The 17,220-nt window shown below is 39.3% G+C and overlaps 1 protein-coding gene across 2 annotated transcripts; it reads left to right on the plus strand.

Moving 5' to 3' along the window:
• Positions 1-9,017: 9,017 nt before the first annotated feature.
• On the plus strand, positions 9,018-16,301 carry LOC311025646 (uncharacterized protein). 2 transcript variants are annotated; one of them, XM_084028657.1, is made up of 8 exons: positions 9,018-9,032; positions 10,616-10,774; positions 11,009-11,338; positions 12,357-12,466; positions 12,620-12,776; positions 14,380-14,826; positions 15,531-15,639; positions 15,794-16,301. In XM_084028657.1, exons 2-8 carry the CDS (start codon positions 10,693-10,695, stop codon positions 15,942-15,944), a joined length of 1,386 nt encoding a protein of 461 aa, XP_083884783.1. In that variant the 5' UTR covers positions 9,018-9,032; positions 10,616-10,692; the 3' UTR covers positions 15,945-16,301. The 2 variants fall into 2 exon arrangements, with proteins under 2 accessions (XP_083884783.1, XP_083884782.1); XM_084028656.1 differs by lacking the exon at positions 9,018-9,032 and having other exon boundaries at positions 10,594-10,774.
• The last annotated feature ends 919 nt before the right edge of the window (positions 16,302-17,220 follow it).

The raw sequence follows: 17,220 nt of genomic DNA on the forward strand, positions 1-17,220 counted from the left end.
AGTCAGAGTGGATAAGTGCATTTAAGAAGATAAACCACCTCCCAGAAATAACATCTATTGTATGCAACTAATTTGCTTTTTTTCCCGAGAACATTTCAAGCAATAACTGCTAGGATTATGCTTTGTAACAATGTGTGCGTTTTTTTTGTTTTTTTTAGCAAAGGAAGTGACACATTTTTGTACCAAGCAAACACAAAACACACGTCAGGAAGGTGGCCTGGGGTGACACGGCAGGTAAACAAAGCGCATGTCTTTCATCGAGGAAGAGCATGGTTTCGGTTCAACGTTAATAAAGTCAGCGCCTCCTGTCTTACGCTTCATGTCGTTGTTGTTTTCAATATTTAGCCATGGCCACAATCTTTTCCTCATCTCACTCCAGCGGATATTGTATGAAAACAAATTAAATATACCGCCACACAGTTTTGCTGCCACATTTTGGATGCATACTTTGGGACTTGGATACATTCATTAAAAAAAAAAAAGGTGTCCCCATCATGTCATTTAAAACACACACACACACACACACACAACTTATCGAGGTGGCACCATGTCTTTGTTGTTAGAGAAAAGCAAATAAGACTGCATTTTTAGGAACATTTTTTTCCTATCATGAGCAGTGTTCAACTAATATTGTCTCTTTTGGTTATTTTGTAAATTACATTTTTTAGTAATTGCCATTTGCTCATTTGTTAAAAAAGGTTTCAGGTATGCGGAAAACATCCCTTTGCTTCAACCATCATCAAGTTCTCTAAGAGGCAAGAGGGCAGACGAGTGAAAACAACTCTGAAACATTCCGTCGTGTCTTTTTAATCAAGGCAGTGGCCTGAGGACATCAGTCTTAGTGGGGTTTTTTAACGTATTCTCTCTTTTTTTAATGTGCATACACTCTCCTCGTGTCCATATGTTGCCCTGGCACAGAGCCAACCCCTTTAATAGAGCAGCCAGCTGACCAGCTGGGAGTCAGGATGCACATACCATGACCATGCCATTTCTCAGTGTGTGGATACTGGTTCTGCTGTTGCTGCTGTGCTTCACACGCTAACTAACTGGCTGTTTGCCTGAGCAACTGCAGTGGTAGTTGCATAAGCAGGCTTGATGTGGGAAGAGGCGCAGACCCTGCTTTGTAATACCGACATGTGTAATTGTCTTTGACGTCCAAATTGCTGCCTCTGGCATCTTTTTTGAAGCTGGAGAGTGCTTCTATTTAACTTCTGTCTGTATTCAGAAGGTTGTCGTCAACTCTAGCGCCCCCAGCAGGTTGACAATTGTTTTGGTTCGGAGTTAAGCAACCGAAAAATGCCATGGAATTGATTGGTGAATCTTTTCATCCAGCCCCATCATCAGGTCAAAGCAATCTGTGCAAATACCTGCAAAACAAATTAGTCCTATTAGCTTTAGCAGTTCTTTGTGTTTAATGCTAATTAGAAAATGTTATCATGCTAACATACATGGTAACCGTCTGCAAGTTCCAATTATGAGGATGTCAACATGCTGACATTAGCGTTTAACTCAAACTACTACCGTGCCACAGTTCAGCCTCACAGTCCCGCAAGCTTGACTGTAGACAGTTAGACTTACTTACTAAAGCTATGCCTTTAAATCCAATTCTCTCATTCTCTTTGTTTTTCTTCTGATGTTTTTCTCTGGAGATTTCACTCTCCATTCGGTTAGAAAGAATACGCCAGTTTTACTAACTGGACAATTGTTGATTTTTTCTTTTTAGCTAAATAAATTATGAGATAGACTTTAAAAATGTTTTTTGAAAAAAAAAAAAATACTCCACAAACAGCCAGTTGCGACTGAGGTAACATTTGCAGCATATAAATGAATATTAGTCATCCATTGTCTCAGAATGTCCCATTTTTCGTGAATTTTGATTTACCTGGTGGGCTTTAGGTTTACTGGCTTGAGGTTTACATTACATCTACAGTGATATACAGCTGCCACCTTTTGCAATACGGTAACTTTGATCAATTGCTGATCTACAAAAAAATGCACAATATTCTAGATACACTACCAACCAGGTCTCTCAGTCTCCAGTTGGTACAAAACGCTGCTGCTTGACTTTTACCAGGACAAAAGGGCATGATCACATCATGCAGTATGCTTGCCTCACTGGTTCTAGCTTTTGGATTGACTCAACAATTTGATTTCCCATTTTCAAGGCTTTGGATGGCCTTGCTCCTAAATACTTCACTGATTTATTGATCCAGTATGTGCTCCTTCTCAACCATAAAGATCACCAGATGGAGCCCTGCTGGTTACTCTTAAAGGCCCAACAGGATGGAATCTCTGCCTACTGAACTCTCTCACACACACACACACACCAAGTATAGCTTCTTTAAAGTCTCTTTAAACTTTTCTATTTGTGAAAGCTTTTATAAATGTTTCATATACACCTCTAATTCCATCCTCTTTACCTGACCTATAGATTAGCAGTGTACTAGAATGTTCTCAGGTTTAATGTCACTGGCTTTCCAGCAGATAATTGGTCACAAGTATAAAAACAAATTGAGTGTGTTTCGCTGGATTTCATAGTTTAAGAACCATCAGGAGGGGAGGAATATGAAAATGAAAATGAAATGCAATAAGAATTGATGAAACACAGTTTATCATCATTAGAAATAATTTTCTCAGCCATCCAAACTTCTAGCGTGACTGCAACAAGAATATTCATTTAAAAAGATTCCCCTATTACACACTGTAATGTATAGCATAATGCTGTAACCTGGCCTCTAAATCAATTTTCAGCCACATCGTAACATTAAAACAGACATATTCATACTTAATATCAAACTTAATGGAATCTGAGATCATGAGGGGATGTAAAATTGCTGCTGCTTAAGCTGCTCGGTGGTTGTGAGGAAAGCTATTACAAGAGTCGATGTGTCAGTCAGGGGGAGCTGGAGTGGAGATAATCATGATGACTAATAGGGAGGGGATGGTCGAAGAAGTGAAAGTGAAATTAGCCACAAGGATAATGAGTCATGTCTCAATGTGACTCCGTTACGCCGTGCCAGCACAGCACCTTATGTCACTCCAAACACTGCTGCCTAGTTGGCTCTCTGCTGACTTCCCATAAGACTGGACCACAGCAATCTCAGAGTGCTTAGTTTGCAGCTTTTCATTCCTTACAAGGAAGGTATGAGTTGCTTTTGTGTTCCTATTAATGGACCTTCATTATCGCCCGGAAATAAACACAATCTCTCTTAAATATCAATTTGATGGAGGCAGGTGGAACATGCTTGAGCCAAAGCTGCTAATCTAGTCTGAGCCAAGTAATTAACAGAATCTGGGTGCACTATATTACATAGCCCACCATTTATTATGTTTTCATTGTATGAATCAGGTACCAATACAGTTCTTTAAAAACAATTATGAGGAACAAAGGGGTAACATTTGGCCATTTTGTAAAAATTAGTTATGCTAGATGCTCGAAATTTAAAAAAGAATATTTAACTTTTTCCTCTAAGAATGGCTAATTGCTTTGTTTTTGTCCTACTTTTTACATCTGTTCTTTAGATGTCAGTAAGAAGTTGTCGGTAGTTGTAAGGTTCCACTTAATGATCATAAGACAACACAGTTTATACAAATTAATAATTGATTATTGGAGGATGCATGTAATTGTTGTGGAGATGTAGACATTAAGCAGTATTTTGAAGTGCTTCAAAAAAATGGTTTTACACTAATACGGTTTTACAAAATGTGGCTGAAATGAATGGGGCCATAATGTGCCAAAAACTCATAACAAATGACAAACAATTTTTACTATTACTACAGCACTTACATTTTCTTTTCCAAGCGCGTGTTGCATGGCTGTGTGCTGATGAAATGACTTGAGAAGAAATCACAGAGTAGCGTTTTCTGGACAAAGGGACACACTTCTAAGAGCCACCCCTCAGTAGTGCTTTACTAAAACGCACACTGCTGCTAATGTTACTACACACTGAACAACAACTGGAGCACATCAAGAGACAATCGAATATAACTAGCGTACGTTGGGAGCCAACTTGGTTGTACAAATACTGCCTCTATGATTACATCGTATTGGACTAGAAGGAGAAGCTGGAGGGTTTTTTTTTAATTGTTCCCTGCCACAGAAAAACGGGATGGATTAGATTTCATTTCTCTGTCACCATTTCAGTCAAATGATGGTCTTAAATGCACCCTCCTCTGCTAATCCTGACAGACAGTGCACAGTCTCAGGGTACCTGTACACACTGCCAGAATCTCTCAAATGTTACATTATTAATACATTAAATGTTATTTCATCACATTATAAACAACAGACAAATCTATGATGTGCATGCGTTTGTCTGCTGGTTTGTGCTGAATAGATAGGGGTAACATTTTTTGTTAAAAATGAAATACAATAAAATTTTAAAAAGTTGTTTTTTTAAATCAGCTGTCTGTTGCTGATGGAATTTAGGTAAATTAAGTGTGGTGCAAGTCAACCATACAGTAAGTTTGATGGGTGTACATATGAAACAATGAGCTAAGTCTAGCTCTATAGAGTTTTTAAAAAGTTTTTAAAAAATGTATATAGAAGACTTTAAGCTAACTTCATTGTGGATATTGGTATTTCCCACCTGACAAGATTTGCTACCCTAGCCTTCTTAAAGGAAATTGTATTCCACCGGTTGCTCCTCCTGAGGGAGCGTAACGCAGGCCGAGGTTTAATGGAAGTGAATTATGGCAACTAAGGAATTCAGCATGTGGTAGGACTGTCTCATGAGAGTTAAGGCACATTCATCTCTGATCAGATGACAGCAAGACTGCTGAGGGGAAAGACATGGCAAAGTAAAGTTGGAGCAAGGGGGTCAAACACGGGATGGAGCTGCATGTATCACAATAGGAATGAGCTAACAGTGGGAGCCTGAGTTTCTCATCTGTTGAGTTAAATACACTAAAGTCCCAGGGGGCATGCGTTTCAAGCAAAAAGTCCTGAGACGTCACAGTAAAGGTTCAGAACTATAGCAAATGTCAACATACTTTGGTACTTTTGGTTTCGGAGTGTTGAGGCACTGCAAGATAAATTGTATGCTACGAATAACTACAAGTATAAGTCAACAACTAATTTGAGAAAAAAATATATTTATTCTGCCAGAGAGATCAGTGTAAATGGATGAGACAGTAAAAAAGAGAAGCATGTCTCTCCCACCAGAGGGAGTAAACTGAAATAAAAGGGAATTAAGATAAACAAGAGAATTTAACGGCTTTCACACAGAGGAAATCTTACTTGAAGCTGTTGTTTGTTTGGCTTCATCAGCTAAAAAAAAAAAACAATTTTAGATATACCACAAATAAACTCCTCTTCACCATGGAGCAAAGTGGCTGAATGCCATTTGTTTTGTTGTGCAGAATAGCAGAGGATTGGGGGGGGGGCATTTCTGCATTCAAACCCCTACATTGCCAACACATTCACTTTTATTCACTCTCTGTGCCTGGTTTGATAGAGATATTTTATTTATGTCCAGGGGATAATTGAGGATTATCAGCTCTAAACTGACATTTTGATGGCTGTTAAAGAATACAGATTTGCTCCGAGACAACCAATAGAGTGTTTCTAAGTATAGTTTTATTATGAGCCTATCTATGAAAGAGCCATTGTGAAAACAGGAGTGACTGACAGAGCGGCCTCAGACTGAAATACAGTTGCCCACCCTGAAATCCACCTCTTTCTGTTGTGCAATAAAGTAGTAATTCTGTTAAAGTTGCTATGGACTCTGCAGCATTTATTTAGTTTGTCCTCTGAATCATAGGTCTAATATCATACTATATGAATGATTACTTTTTGAAGGGGGCAGAGGAATTTGATTGGTCATAATTGATAACATCCTAAAAAAACTAAAAAACACTGATGGTGTTTGATAGATAGTCCCCCTAATCTCACCCTGCTCAGTTTATGAACTCTATATAGACTTTATTATTTTACTGTTCACGTCATTGGTCTTGCTTCTCATTTTTTCATTATTTTCTTCAAGGTGGGCGATGAGTGATGAATAAATTGTTTCATTTTGTTTTTTGCTATCCCACCTTACGCCCCCATACACTATTCATTACATTTTAAACCACACATTCACTGGCCCATTGTGTACAGTCCTGATGAGTTTTAAAATGAATTTTATCCACCAATTTGTCACTCCCTCCTTCCTCTCCAATTATGTCACATTTTCAGAAAGTTTGATGTTGTTCAGAGTTTTAAGTTGCTCAGCCATTGCTGTGCTTTGTTATTTGTACCCATCCATTTATCCTTTAAAAGAAACACTGAACTTTTTCCAAAATATTTGGGTCGAGGAAAACAGCAAAAAGGGACAATTGAGGAAATGCCAAAGAGGTGAAAACAATCATTGTAAATGTGTATTTTTCTGGATGGGTGAAAGCCTTCCCTAAAATAAGGGCGGTAATAAAAGACCCCTCGAACAGTATGCCTTCACTTGCAGTGCAGCATATTGTTTTATTTGTCTTTGTCATATTATTCCAAGACAATACCTCAACGTGTAGGCTGACTCACTACAGCATTGGTTCCAAGAACATGATTTCTGTAACATCCCAGAAATAGTAATACACTTTAGTTATATAGCAACTTTCACAACATAAAATGTTATTAGGGCCATTGTTGGGAAACAAATGGAGCTGAGAGAGGTGGGCAATATGTCAAGAAAAAAAAATTGCTTCTTTATCAAGATGCAGATTTACTACTTTATAAAGATGCTAACAACCGGCATCTATGCTAGCTAACTTTCCCATGAATGTCACATTTATTTTTCTAATCATATAGCAACTTTCACAACATAAAATGTTATTAAGGCCATTGTTGGGAGAAAAATTGAGCTGAGAGAGGTGGGCAATATGTCAAGAAAAAAATGTGTTTCTTTATCAAGATGCAGATTTACTACTTTATAAAGATGCTAACAACCGGCATCTATGCTAGCTAACTTTCCCATGAATGTCACATTTATTTTTCTAATCAATACATGCCTCTACGTGCACCTAGAGCTTGTTGTTTGTTTTGCAAAAATCCACCGCGCCCATATCATCCTGTCCACTCAGTTTACAGTTCGTGCACACGCCACAGATCCCACCTCCCCCCGCACGCATGTTACAATATCACATACACATGCCTCAAGCTAGGCATATGCTAATTGACGTTAGCAGTTGCTATCTATGAGTAAGTTAGCCAGCCTACCTCTGTGTAGCTTGTATTCCATGCCGTTTATCGATGAGAGAAGACACGGGCGCGTTCACAGGAATCTGGTGCACGCGCACTGACGAGCACTTGATGGGAGGGAGCGGAGGAGCTCGGTGGTAGAGGGGGAGGGGCCTGAGTGTTGTAAACATTCAAAATTTGACTGAGTCAACTCATCTGCCAGACTTGCCGACTGCAGCTTTAAGGTCCTTAGGGTGATGGCCGTTGGTGGTTATTGTTGTTGATTTTATATGGCCCAAATTAATTAAAAGTAATTTTAATAAAATGTGTTTTAAACTGTTTCTTAAAACTATAAACAGAAGTTGATTGTCTGATGCGCTGGGAGTTTTTTCCAAGCCGTCAATGCATAACAGCAGAAAGATGCCTCACCGTACTTAATGTTAGGTACGCTTATTAAGCCAGCACCATGGCGACCTAAGAGGAGTGTTTGGGACGCTCAGATAAGCAATCAGTGAGGTATGAAGGTGTTAAACTATTTAATGCCTTAAGATAAGATAGTTTAGCGAAGAGGATGGATTACCATTTGGACAGACATTCATGGTCTCCAGTGGATGACACCTTTGACTTTCCAATTAGCAGCACCATCAGGTTGACATTTAAACCTATACAGTGCTTTAATTTATGACCAAATATCAGAAAAAGTAATTATTCCCATCAGTCTCGGCTGTACTTGCTGTGAAGTACTAACTGGGGAATGTTAGCCTGCTAACACATTAAACTGAGGCGATGAACCTTTGCCTGTAAAACATCGCCATGTTAACATTGGCATTATCAGCATGTTAGCGTGGACCAAAGGAGGCCTACAACATCAAAAAGCCACGGGGAAGGTGGAATAGACTAGTGCTGTTCATTAATATGTTTTTAAAATGACACATTTGCAATAGCTACCCTAGTTTTTACAAACCTACTCAGAAACCAACATTGCATGAATTGTACAAATAGCTGAGTTTTCAAACTGTTATTGTGGGGACAGAATTCCCATCAGAACCTCAGGAGAGGTATTTCAGTGGCCCACTAGGGGCCACTAGCTGGACTTCAAAGTCCTGGTGTTACAATTTTATTAAAAGTTGCAAAACAGGGAAAGTGCCCACTCCTCATAGTTTTTTTTTCTCCAGTAAGAATGCTTACACCCTACATGTTAAAATTTGTGCTGTGTTGTAAATGGTTCCTTTTTCTGCCTCGTCACCAAAATGTTACACTCAGATACCACAGGTTCACTACGGTTTCTTGATATAGTAACAATCATGTATCAACTTGCTCACTCAGTCATAAGTCCTTCTTTTCTCACTTTCTTTAAACAATCATTCAGATCCAGATCACTTATATACCACGATCAATACTCTGATGGGATCATTAAAAACACATCTTTTGTCAGAGGGCTTAGAATGTGAATGTAGTATAAGTTACACTCTTTGTTATATTTACTAGCAGTACATTAAAGTAGTCTCTTGGGGCTCTGATGAGTTTGTAGTCAGACAGTCTGTATAACATGCCCAGATTTGAATAATTAATTGCCTCCTAAAATCAACAAACAATGACACTGTGCTCGCAGCAAAAATGGAGCAGTGAATGTGGCTAAATGAGCAATGCAGGATATGTGAACCTCACACACACGTGCAGAGTTGACAATAAAGTGTTGTGGTGCAACATGCTGCAAAAAGTGCAATTTGGTGCAGGTCACAGGGGTATCCAGGGACCCTGGAGCCCTCAGTGTGGAACTATTAGCCTGTGCAGGAAGTGCAGGGTGCATCGGCAGGTCACAGCACTTTCTTTCATTCTCATCGCACCAAAGAAAAGGAGAGTGCAGAGCCTACAGATAACGGTAATTCATCTTCTTCATCATTATTTAATTGTGACGTTAAATGTGAATAGTTCCGATTTAACATCTCTGTCTGAAGCAATGGGAAGTCATTACAAGCTAAAATATACGTATCGGCCAAATGCTTGTTCTCATCATTATTTGTGGGCCACTAAATAGGGTAGTCATGGCAATATTACTTTCTGTTGGAAATCCTTGAGAGATCCACAACTCCCTGGGGGAAGAGATGCTGCCCTTATCAAATGGAGCAACACAGGAAGGTCCCGTTACACTTTGATAAAACACTGACAGAATACTGATGGAAATCTTCCTTTGGATAGCAGTCACTCGTCTAAGCCCTAATTCCAGTTAGAAAAGGTCACACAAAGAATGTTAAGTTATCAATCATCTAAATGCATTGTGGGGTCTACAGGGAGTATTCATAATAAATGAAGGAGAGAGCTCATAATTTGTGAAGCAAATTAAATTAAATGAAGGAATGAAAGCTAGACGAGTTGTTTGGATAGTGGCATTTTGTGACACTAATAAAATTATTAGTTTATATTCAACATCCCTTAAAATTTCTTTAAACGTTTGCTTAATTATGAGCGTTTTCTCAGCCCATTAAATATGAACAAATACGTAGCCTTTGGTTAGAAAATTCAAAGAGATTTCCCAGTTTATTCTTATGATCTGTTCTAATTGGATATATGAAGCCGTGTCTCTTTAAGCTGCAGACAAATGATTCAATTCTTTAAAGAATTCAAGTCCAGCATTGTGACATAATGTCTTGGAGGAATAATGTTGCTCATCTCTAAAGAACAGTGCTAAGACATTATTTATTTGGAGTAATAGACTCACATTTGCCAGAATTGCCCATTACGTGTGTGATATTTCCTTTTATCTCTTTATCCCAGGGCAAGTGTGAACAGCATTGTAGTTAAGTTCTGCTCAGAGCCATTATAGCAGCGAGGGCAAAACAAGATAACATAATAGCAATCAATTTGCATTTTTCAGACATATCTTTATAATTATTATTATTAGAGAGTACGTGGCCCACCTTGAAAAGAACATTAACCAAATGAGAGGACATGAGAACATTTCGAGATTGTATTGTCTGCTGAGTGTATTGAACAGATGGGAGCTAAAAGAAATGTACATGCTCATCATAAATACAACAGTATGACAGTATTCATTTAACACATTGTACTAAACAGAGCGAAAATAGAGCTCATTTATTCATATAAATAACTATTTCATTTACTTTTCAACCCGTGCATGTTTGGAAAGAATTCATAAAAATAAGTTCATTCAATAGAACACTAAACTCATATTGCGGTCTCCCTTTTGTTTGCTCCCTTGGCATCTTTCTTCCCAGGTGATTTGGGGCAGTGATGTAATCTCAAATCAAATGAGTCAATTATCTGCATCTCGTTAGTCCCGACTAAAAGAATAAATAATGTTGTGCACTGCGGGGGATTCACATGCATTGCAAGTGTCTGCTTTGCACAGGAGATTTTCACCGCAAAAGCTAGCACTGTGCTTCTGACTCACCGTGTGGCTTCCTGTGAAGATAGATCATCCTGTTCTGTCTCAGTCTCTACCAGACTCTTTAACCTCAGTCGACAGTCTACTCGTTCTGCCTTTGCGGAATCCCTCAATGGATTCGGCCTGATTGATCGTAATGAGTTTGGGGTGCTCAAACATGGCTGGTGGTATCCTGGGAACGGCCTTCTCTCTCCTGCTCCTCGCCTCTATTATACAAGGTAATCCTGGACCACATGTGCTGTTGCTCATGTAATATACCAGCAACGATGGGATATTCACCATGGGTTTGAAATGTGTATTGGCTTCTGGTGTGACAGGCTGCCTCAGTATAATGCCGTGATTGTATCTGCCTGCATCCCAGTGGACTGGAGTCTGTAATACCAACTTCAAAGTGTAAGCGATTTTGTCTCCTCACTTTTCCTGCCTCCAATCCTATCTGATGTGCTCGACAGGGCACCAAGATGTTGAGGTGTTCCAATATGAGAAGGTGGAGGCAGTGGTGGGCCAGAACGTGACTTTGCCCTGCATTCTACAAGACAATACTCTCAAGATCGTCAGTGTTGAATGGCGCAAGAACAAAAAGGAAAACACAAAGCTGGCTCTGTACAGCCCTGCTTTCGGGCTCAATCTATTTTGGCCCAACGTCACCCTGCAGATTGAGAACATGGGTTCCCAGCTACACCTTTACCAGGTGGCAAAACAGGACAGTGGCTTTTATATTTGTGACATTGCAACTTTTCCTCTGGGCTCCATCATGAGAGAAACTGAGCTAAAGATCAAAGGTAAGACGAAGGCAAAAACATGCAAAGCCGTACCTACATACCTCGACCACACGCTGTCTGCAGGATTTCATATTTTGATAGGAAGTTACTGAACATTTCTATCTTATTGTCCAATGCATAATTCCAAGTTACTCCTGATTGCATCACAGCGTCTCACCTCTGCCAATCTCAGCAGTTACTTCTAAGCAAATGTATGTAATAACTACGACAGTGTATTAGGGCCACTGTAGCACAAAAAATCTAAGCCAACAGAGGTGAGCAATATACAGAGAAAATAAAATAGCAAATTTGTGACTTTAAAACTAGCATATATGCTACTTTATAAAGTCGCAACTTTGCTACTTTATTATGGAGGTCATAGAGGAAGTAAACACGTTGCTTGACCAGATGTTTGCTGTTGCTATGACAACAAGTGAAAGCTAGCGCTAGCATTTACCCCAACTGCCCGATCAATAAACACACTTAACATAAGATGATAAGATGATGGCCCATATAAAATGAACCAACAATACCCATCAACAGCCATCACCCTTAGGACCTTAGCAGAGCGTTGTCACACGATAAATCGAAAAATAAATGCGTCATTCATGGGATTTTAGCTAGCATAAATGCCGGTTGTTAGCGTTGTAATAAAGGCGCAAATTTGCTAGATTTAAAGTTGCAAATTTGAATTTTGCTCTGTTTTTGTTGTTTTTTTCGACAGTGGCCCTCATACATCGTCGTAAATAACACATCTACGCGCTTTGTCCGGCCATGAAACATTTATTATCATCCCCCTGCGTGGCCTACTTCCCCCCCCTCATCAGTCATTTAGTAGCCCAATGAAGCAGGGACAATACACCCCTTACTTTCTATTCAACTGAATGGGTGATATGAATAAAATACAGGACGAGGAAAATTACAAAAGGCCGTTAATGTGTATTGCAGTTCTCTTTTGCTAATAGATTCATTTTACGATGGATGTTTTGCATAAGCATTATTGTGTTGTCAATCCAAATTAACCTTATCCTTTTCTCAGATGATGTCGAAATAATGTGTGATGTGGAAGGCGCTATTGAGGTCTATACTGGAGAAAATGTGACCATTCAGTGCAGAGATCTCCCTGATGCAAAGTACAAGTGGACAAAGGTAATGAGGTGGAAAAAAACAGCTAATCAGCCCATTTCTGCCCATGAATACCACTTCATTCATCCAACATCATGATGATTGGATTACTTAATATACAAAAAAAGAATCTTCTCAACATGAAAGGGTATTTTACATAATCTTGTTTTGCCCTAGAACAGGACGCTGGTGTCAGAGAATGAATCTCTGGAGCTGTGGGTTGTGACTGATGCTCACACTGGGGTTTATACACTGACTGTCAACACAGGAAACAGAAGTCTGCATAAAGAGTTTATGGTCACGGTGCTAACTGCAACCACACGTTTGGGGACAGGTGAGAATCTTCATTTCTTTGACACTATTCCTCTCTTTGCGTCATACTTGGTTTCAACATTTCCTCAGGGCTGGATTAACAATCTTGTTGAGGGCCCAAGAGAATGAATGACTTAATAAACTGCACTGGACCAAAGAGCCGATACTTGACTTTTGTTATTATACTGGAGCTCACTCAATTTTAAGAGTTTTAATTAGCTGAAAGGAAAGTGAGAGAATCAAAAGCATTTTGAAGCTACCAGTTATGTTTTGAGAACGCACCATTAACTGTGAATAAATTGGAAAATATTCAACTTTAAGAGTGAAACTCTTAAAGTAATTATTTGCTGCAAATCAATTGCCCCCGTGGGATTAGGGTGAATACTGAACCAAGCTTAACTCAAACAGTATTCCCAGTTTTAAATTGTGAAACAATCAAACAGCGTGTTGTCTGCTGCCACCAGTGATAGTCAGTACTAAATAATAAACCACAGCTGCTTTCTTTCTCTTCCTGTGTACATGCTTCTCACAAAAATGTCAATGTGTGACCAAAAAAAAAAAAAAAAACACACAAGTCACACAGATGTCAGAAGTCTCTTCCTGTCTATCTACTTTCAAACCACAAAGAACAAACAGCAGAGTCTCAAAATCATGACATGGGGTGAGAGCACAATCTGTTGGACGGATCGGTGTAGTACAGCCCAAAGGAAGGTCTGAGATGCTTGAAACACGCAGTCGATCACAATGCAAAGCAGCTTTGGATGGCATTTAATATGCTAAATGACGTCTCAGGGGGGATGTGAGTCGATATAAACAACAGATGTGTCACAGTGTATGTTTTTTTGGTTTGCAGTGCAGAAAATAAGTTGTAAACAACTGACACACAATGAATGAAATGTACTCGTTAGTTTGTACATATACACTGTTGCACATTCATACCTACACCTTTGCCTCTGGAATCTGTGCCCATGGTTTCACGGCCCGGGGTTCTTGAATGAGCCTTATTTCACATATTGATTATGCACAGAGCGTCCTCACAAATGCCAACTCGGTCCACGTTTTAATGATGTCTAACTGTGCACTGGGTATTTTAAAGTTTTGTGGCGCATTACTTATATTTTCGCTATATTCAGCTTTTTGGGGTGAAGCTTGTTAAAGAATAGTTTAGCATTTTGGCAAATGTTGACATGGACATGGACACTCGTCAGTTTACGGGAGTTTATGTGCTGGACTGGTTTGTAAGTCCGGAGCAGTTGCCAGGCAACCAGCAGAGACTCCAGGAAGTTACTTTAGCAACTGAAGACAATAAATATGACTCATTTTACACCTACCACAACCTGTCGGTTTATCATTTTCTCTCTGATCGGATTCAACAAACTACATTACCTTTAAAAAAGCTCACGGGCAGATTTGGGCAACTTTGGACAGAGTTAGGCCAGCTGTTTGTGGCTATATTCCTTCTTGTGAGAATTAGATTCCTGGCTACATTTTGTTAATTCTTTTCTTTTCTTAATTTTATTTTCTAACCACTAAGAACAGCGGAGCTTGAAGAAATAATGCAGTGCCAACATTAAAACAGTTCAATATTGCTGACAATATATTAATGCATGTTTTGCTACTTTCAGATCTTGTGACAATGCCACCGCGGTCCAACGTAACAGTGACTGAATCAGCAGACCGCAGCCCTCCCACTAGGCTTTCAACCATTGGCCCCAATACAACGTGGACCATGAATGTTACAGATGAGAATTCAAACTCCACAACTGTCACAGCTGAAGACCACATGACCTCTTTAACAGAAGCCACACATACCGCTGTCACGTCATCCTCCGTCACACACACTGACCCCCGTCCCAACAACGCCACCCATCAGGAGATAAATCCGGCTCACAGTTTAAACACATCCACCTTGTCTGACCAATCAGTGGGCAGCAATCCAGCCACAACATTAAGTTATGGTCATAAGGTGTTCAGGTCAACACAGGAGACGAGGAACGAGACCACGGAAGGCAATCCTGGTTCAACCTCAAATCTGACCAGTGGAAATGCAGTGGTGGTCATTGAGGATGCAGGTGATTACTTAATATTCCAGTTTATTGACCCGAATATTTGTTTTGTTCCCTTTCATTAAACATTCCAAGGTTAAAATCTGTGACCAGTATCTAGCATGTCACTACAAGAAATATAGTTAAAGAAACAAATGCATATATAAAAAGATATATGCTCAGTAAATCGTTAAGTCATGGATGCCTGTCTGAGATCATCATCAAACATCCCTTTGTCTGCCTGAAATAAGCTTTTAAGTGATGTTCTCAGATGGTTTTGGGCACATTATTTGCTCTGGCAACAGTGAGCAGCAGCACTGCTGGAAAGTAAACAATAAAAACAAACCTTCATAAGCAGCAAATAACTACAGACAACAGAGCTAAATGCTCGACAGGCAAGACCCCCTTAGGAAAACGACAAATGAACCACACAGTCCTTTGCCTTCACCATCTGCATCTTCATCGCATATGAAAGGCTCTCAGTTCTCTCAGCCTCAGGCTGCATGCATTTTCAAGGTAGGAATCTTTTTTTTAAATAGATACATTAAAAAATGCCACCAGATGAAGGGGATGGCTAGACACTTCTGTCTCAGGGTAAAATATCTTATTATCAATATTAGTTGGACTCTGCAAGGTTCCACCACAGTAAGGGATCAATATCGTAGAAACACATCTTTTCTGTTGCTGTCCTCCAAAATGACACCTACCCCCCCTCTGAATTTGCTTCTCAGGCACTGATGGTGTGCAGACTCATCCGTTGTTGTTGTTAATCATCGTTCCCATCCTGGTATTGATCACTTTGGCTGGCTTTCTCTACATGAGACACACTTCAAAGAAGAGGTAAAACTCATTATCTATCCTTTACACCTGCTTGCAGTTACTCAGGGTTGTGCACTGGATGAACCGCATCTCTCTTAATAAGAGCACATGATCTATAAAAACTGCTAAGTTTCCGGGAATGCCAGCAGTCAATATTCTCTCTCTCTCTCTGCAGGATGGATCTCCCCCCTCCGTTCAAACCCCCTCCTCCTCCAGTCAAGTATACATCCGCAAGACATTATGAAATTTCAACACAACATTTCCCCACTTCAAGGTGTGACTCAAATGTATTAGAATCAAATGTATTCATGTACAATTCCCAATAGATTGCACAATTAAGCAGTAACTGTGGGGACGTAATGCACGTCTATCGACCTTACTTTGCTTTATGCAGAATTAAAAAGTGTATTACTTGCATTTGTGGTCAGTTTCAACAAAGTTGCAGGCACTTGTACACGTGTGGGTTATGTGTGTATATCTGAGTGGATGTGGTGGGTTCTATGCTATTGTATATAAACTTTTTTTTTTTACATTTAAAAAATATAATCTGGTTTATTTTACTTTTTTATAAGCTATTACACTGCAGGTATTTTAATTATTTACTCTCTTTTATGGCATTCTTGCAATATTGTATATTCACAGCTTATGCAGCAATAAATAAACATTGCATTTGCATAAACAACTGTTGGAACTACATGGCTCAACTTCCTAATTCTGTCTTTCAACTGTTAAAGCTGGGATTTAGGATTTCCTGCACAGAAGCCAAAGGACTTGTCCGAGAAATGCAGCCGTTTAGTGCTGAAGCTGCAAATTATCCAACAGCTTTGCTGCAGGTCAAAGACACTATTTTCCATGTAACACAAAATGTCACACTTGAGTTTACCAAGTGGGGCTTAAACCACAAACCACATGGGCTAAATAATGCCACCACACTCACACACACAGGAAGTGTGTTAACAATGAAGCTTTTGATATTTTGTCAACAGATTGTAATTGTAACTATTTATTTTATTATTGTGTGATGATTATTTCTTTCATTATGTAAATAAATAAGTAAAAATAATAAAAATTAGATACATTTTGTTTACAGACCAAAATAAACGGACCCTGCTTAATTTGGTTTCACCAACACAATACACGCTTTCACACTTCTACCTTTAGCTGTACAGAGAAACTGCTCAAAACAGAATTTTGTTCTTTCTGATTTTCCTACCACAGCAGCAAAACCACAATGTACTGCACCCATGCTGCAAGATATTCACTCGACTTAACTCTGAAGCCATGTGCACACAGACAACCAGCATAATATAATAAAGCTCAGTTTTGGACTCATTCATGGCATTGTGGAGACTCGCGCCATTTATGGAATTAAGATGGTCAACACAAGTTTAATTATTTATTTCAGGGTGAAATTAAAAATCATGCTCAGTAAGTTTGGACTACTATAAGGGGTTGATTCCCCCCCCAAAAAAAAATTTTAATTGACAAATTGAATGATAATGGTTATGATTATGATTATCTCACGGTTATATTTAGGTTGTCACCTATTTGAGATGGTGTTGTACCCCACAATGGGATCGAGACTGGGTGCCTTAGAATGAG

Source organism: Eutrigla gurnardus, assembly GCF_963514095.1.
Source record: "Eutrigla gurnardus genome assembly, chromosome: 15".
In the NCBI taxonomy this organism is placed as follows: Eukaryota; Metazoa; Chordata; class Actinopteri; order Perciformes; family Triglidae; genus Eutrigla; species Eutrigla gurnardus.

Bases quoted from the DNA above. Each gene is read 5' to 3' on its own strand.
- LOC311025646 (XM_084028657.1), top strand. From the start codon at position 10,693: ATGAGTTTGGGGTGCTCAAACATGGCTGGTGGTATCCTGGGAACGGCC. The intron at 10,775-11,008 runs GTAATCCTGGAC...TGTGCTCGACAG, and splicing joins CCTCGCCTCTATTATACAAG to GGCACCAAGATGTTGAGGTG. The intron at 14,827-15,530 runs GTGATTACTTAA...TTTGCTTCTCAG, and splicing joins GGTGGTCATTGAGGATGCAG to GCACTGATGGTGTGCAGACT.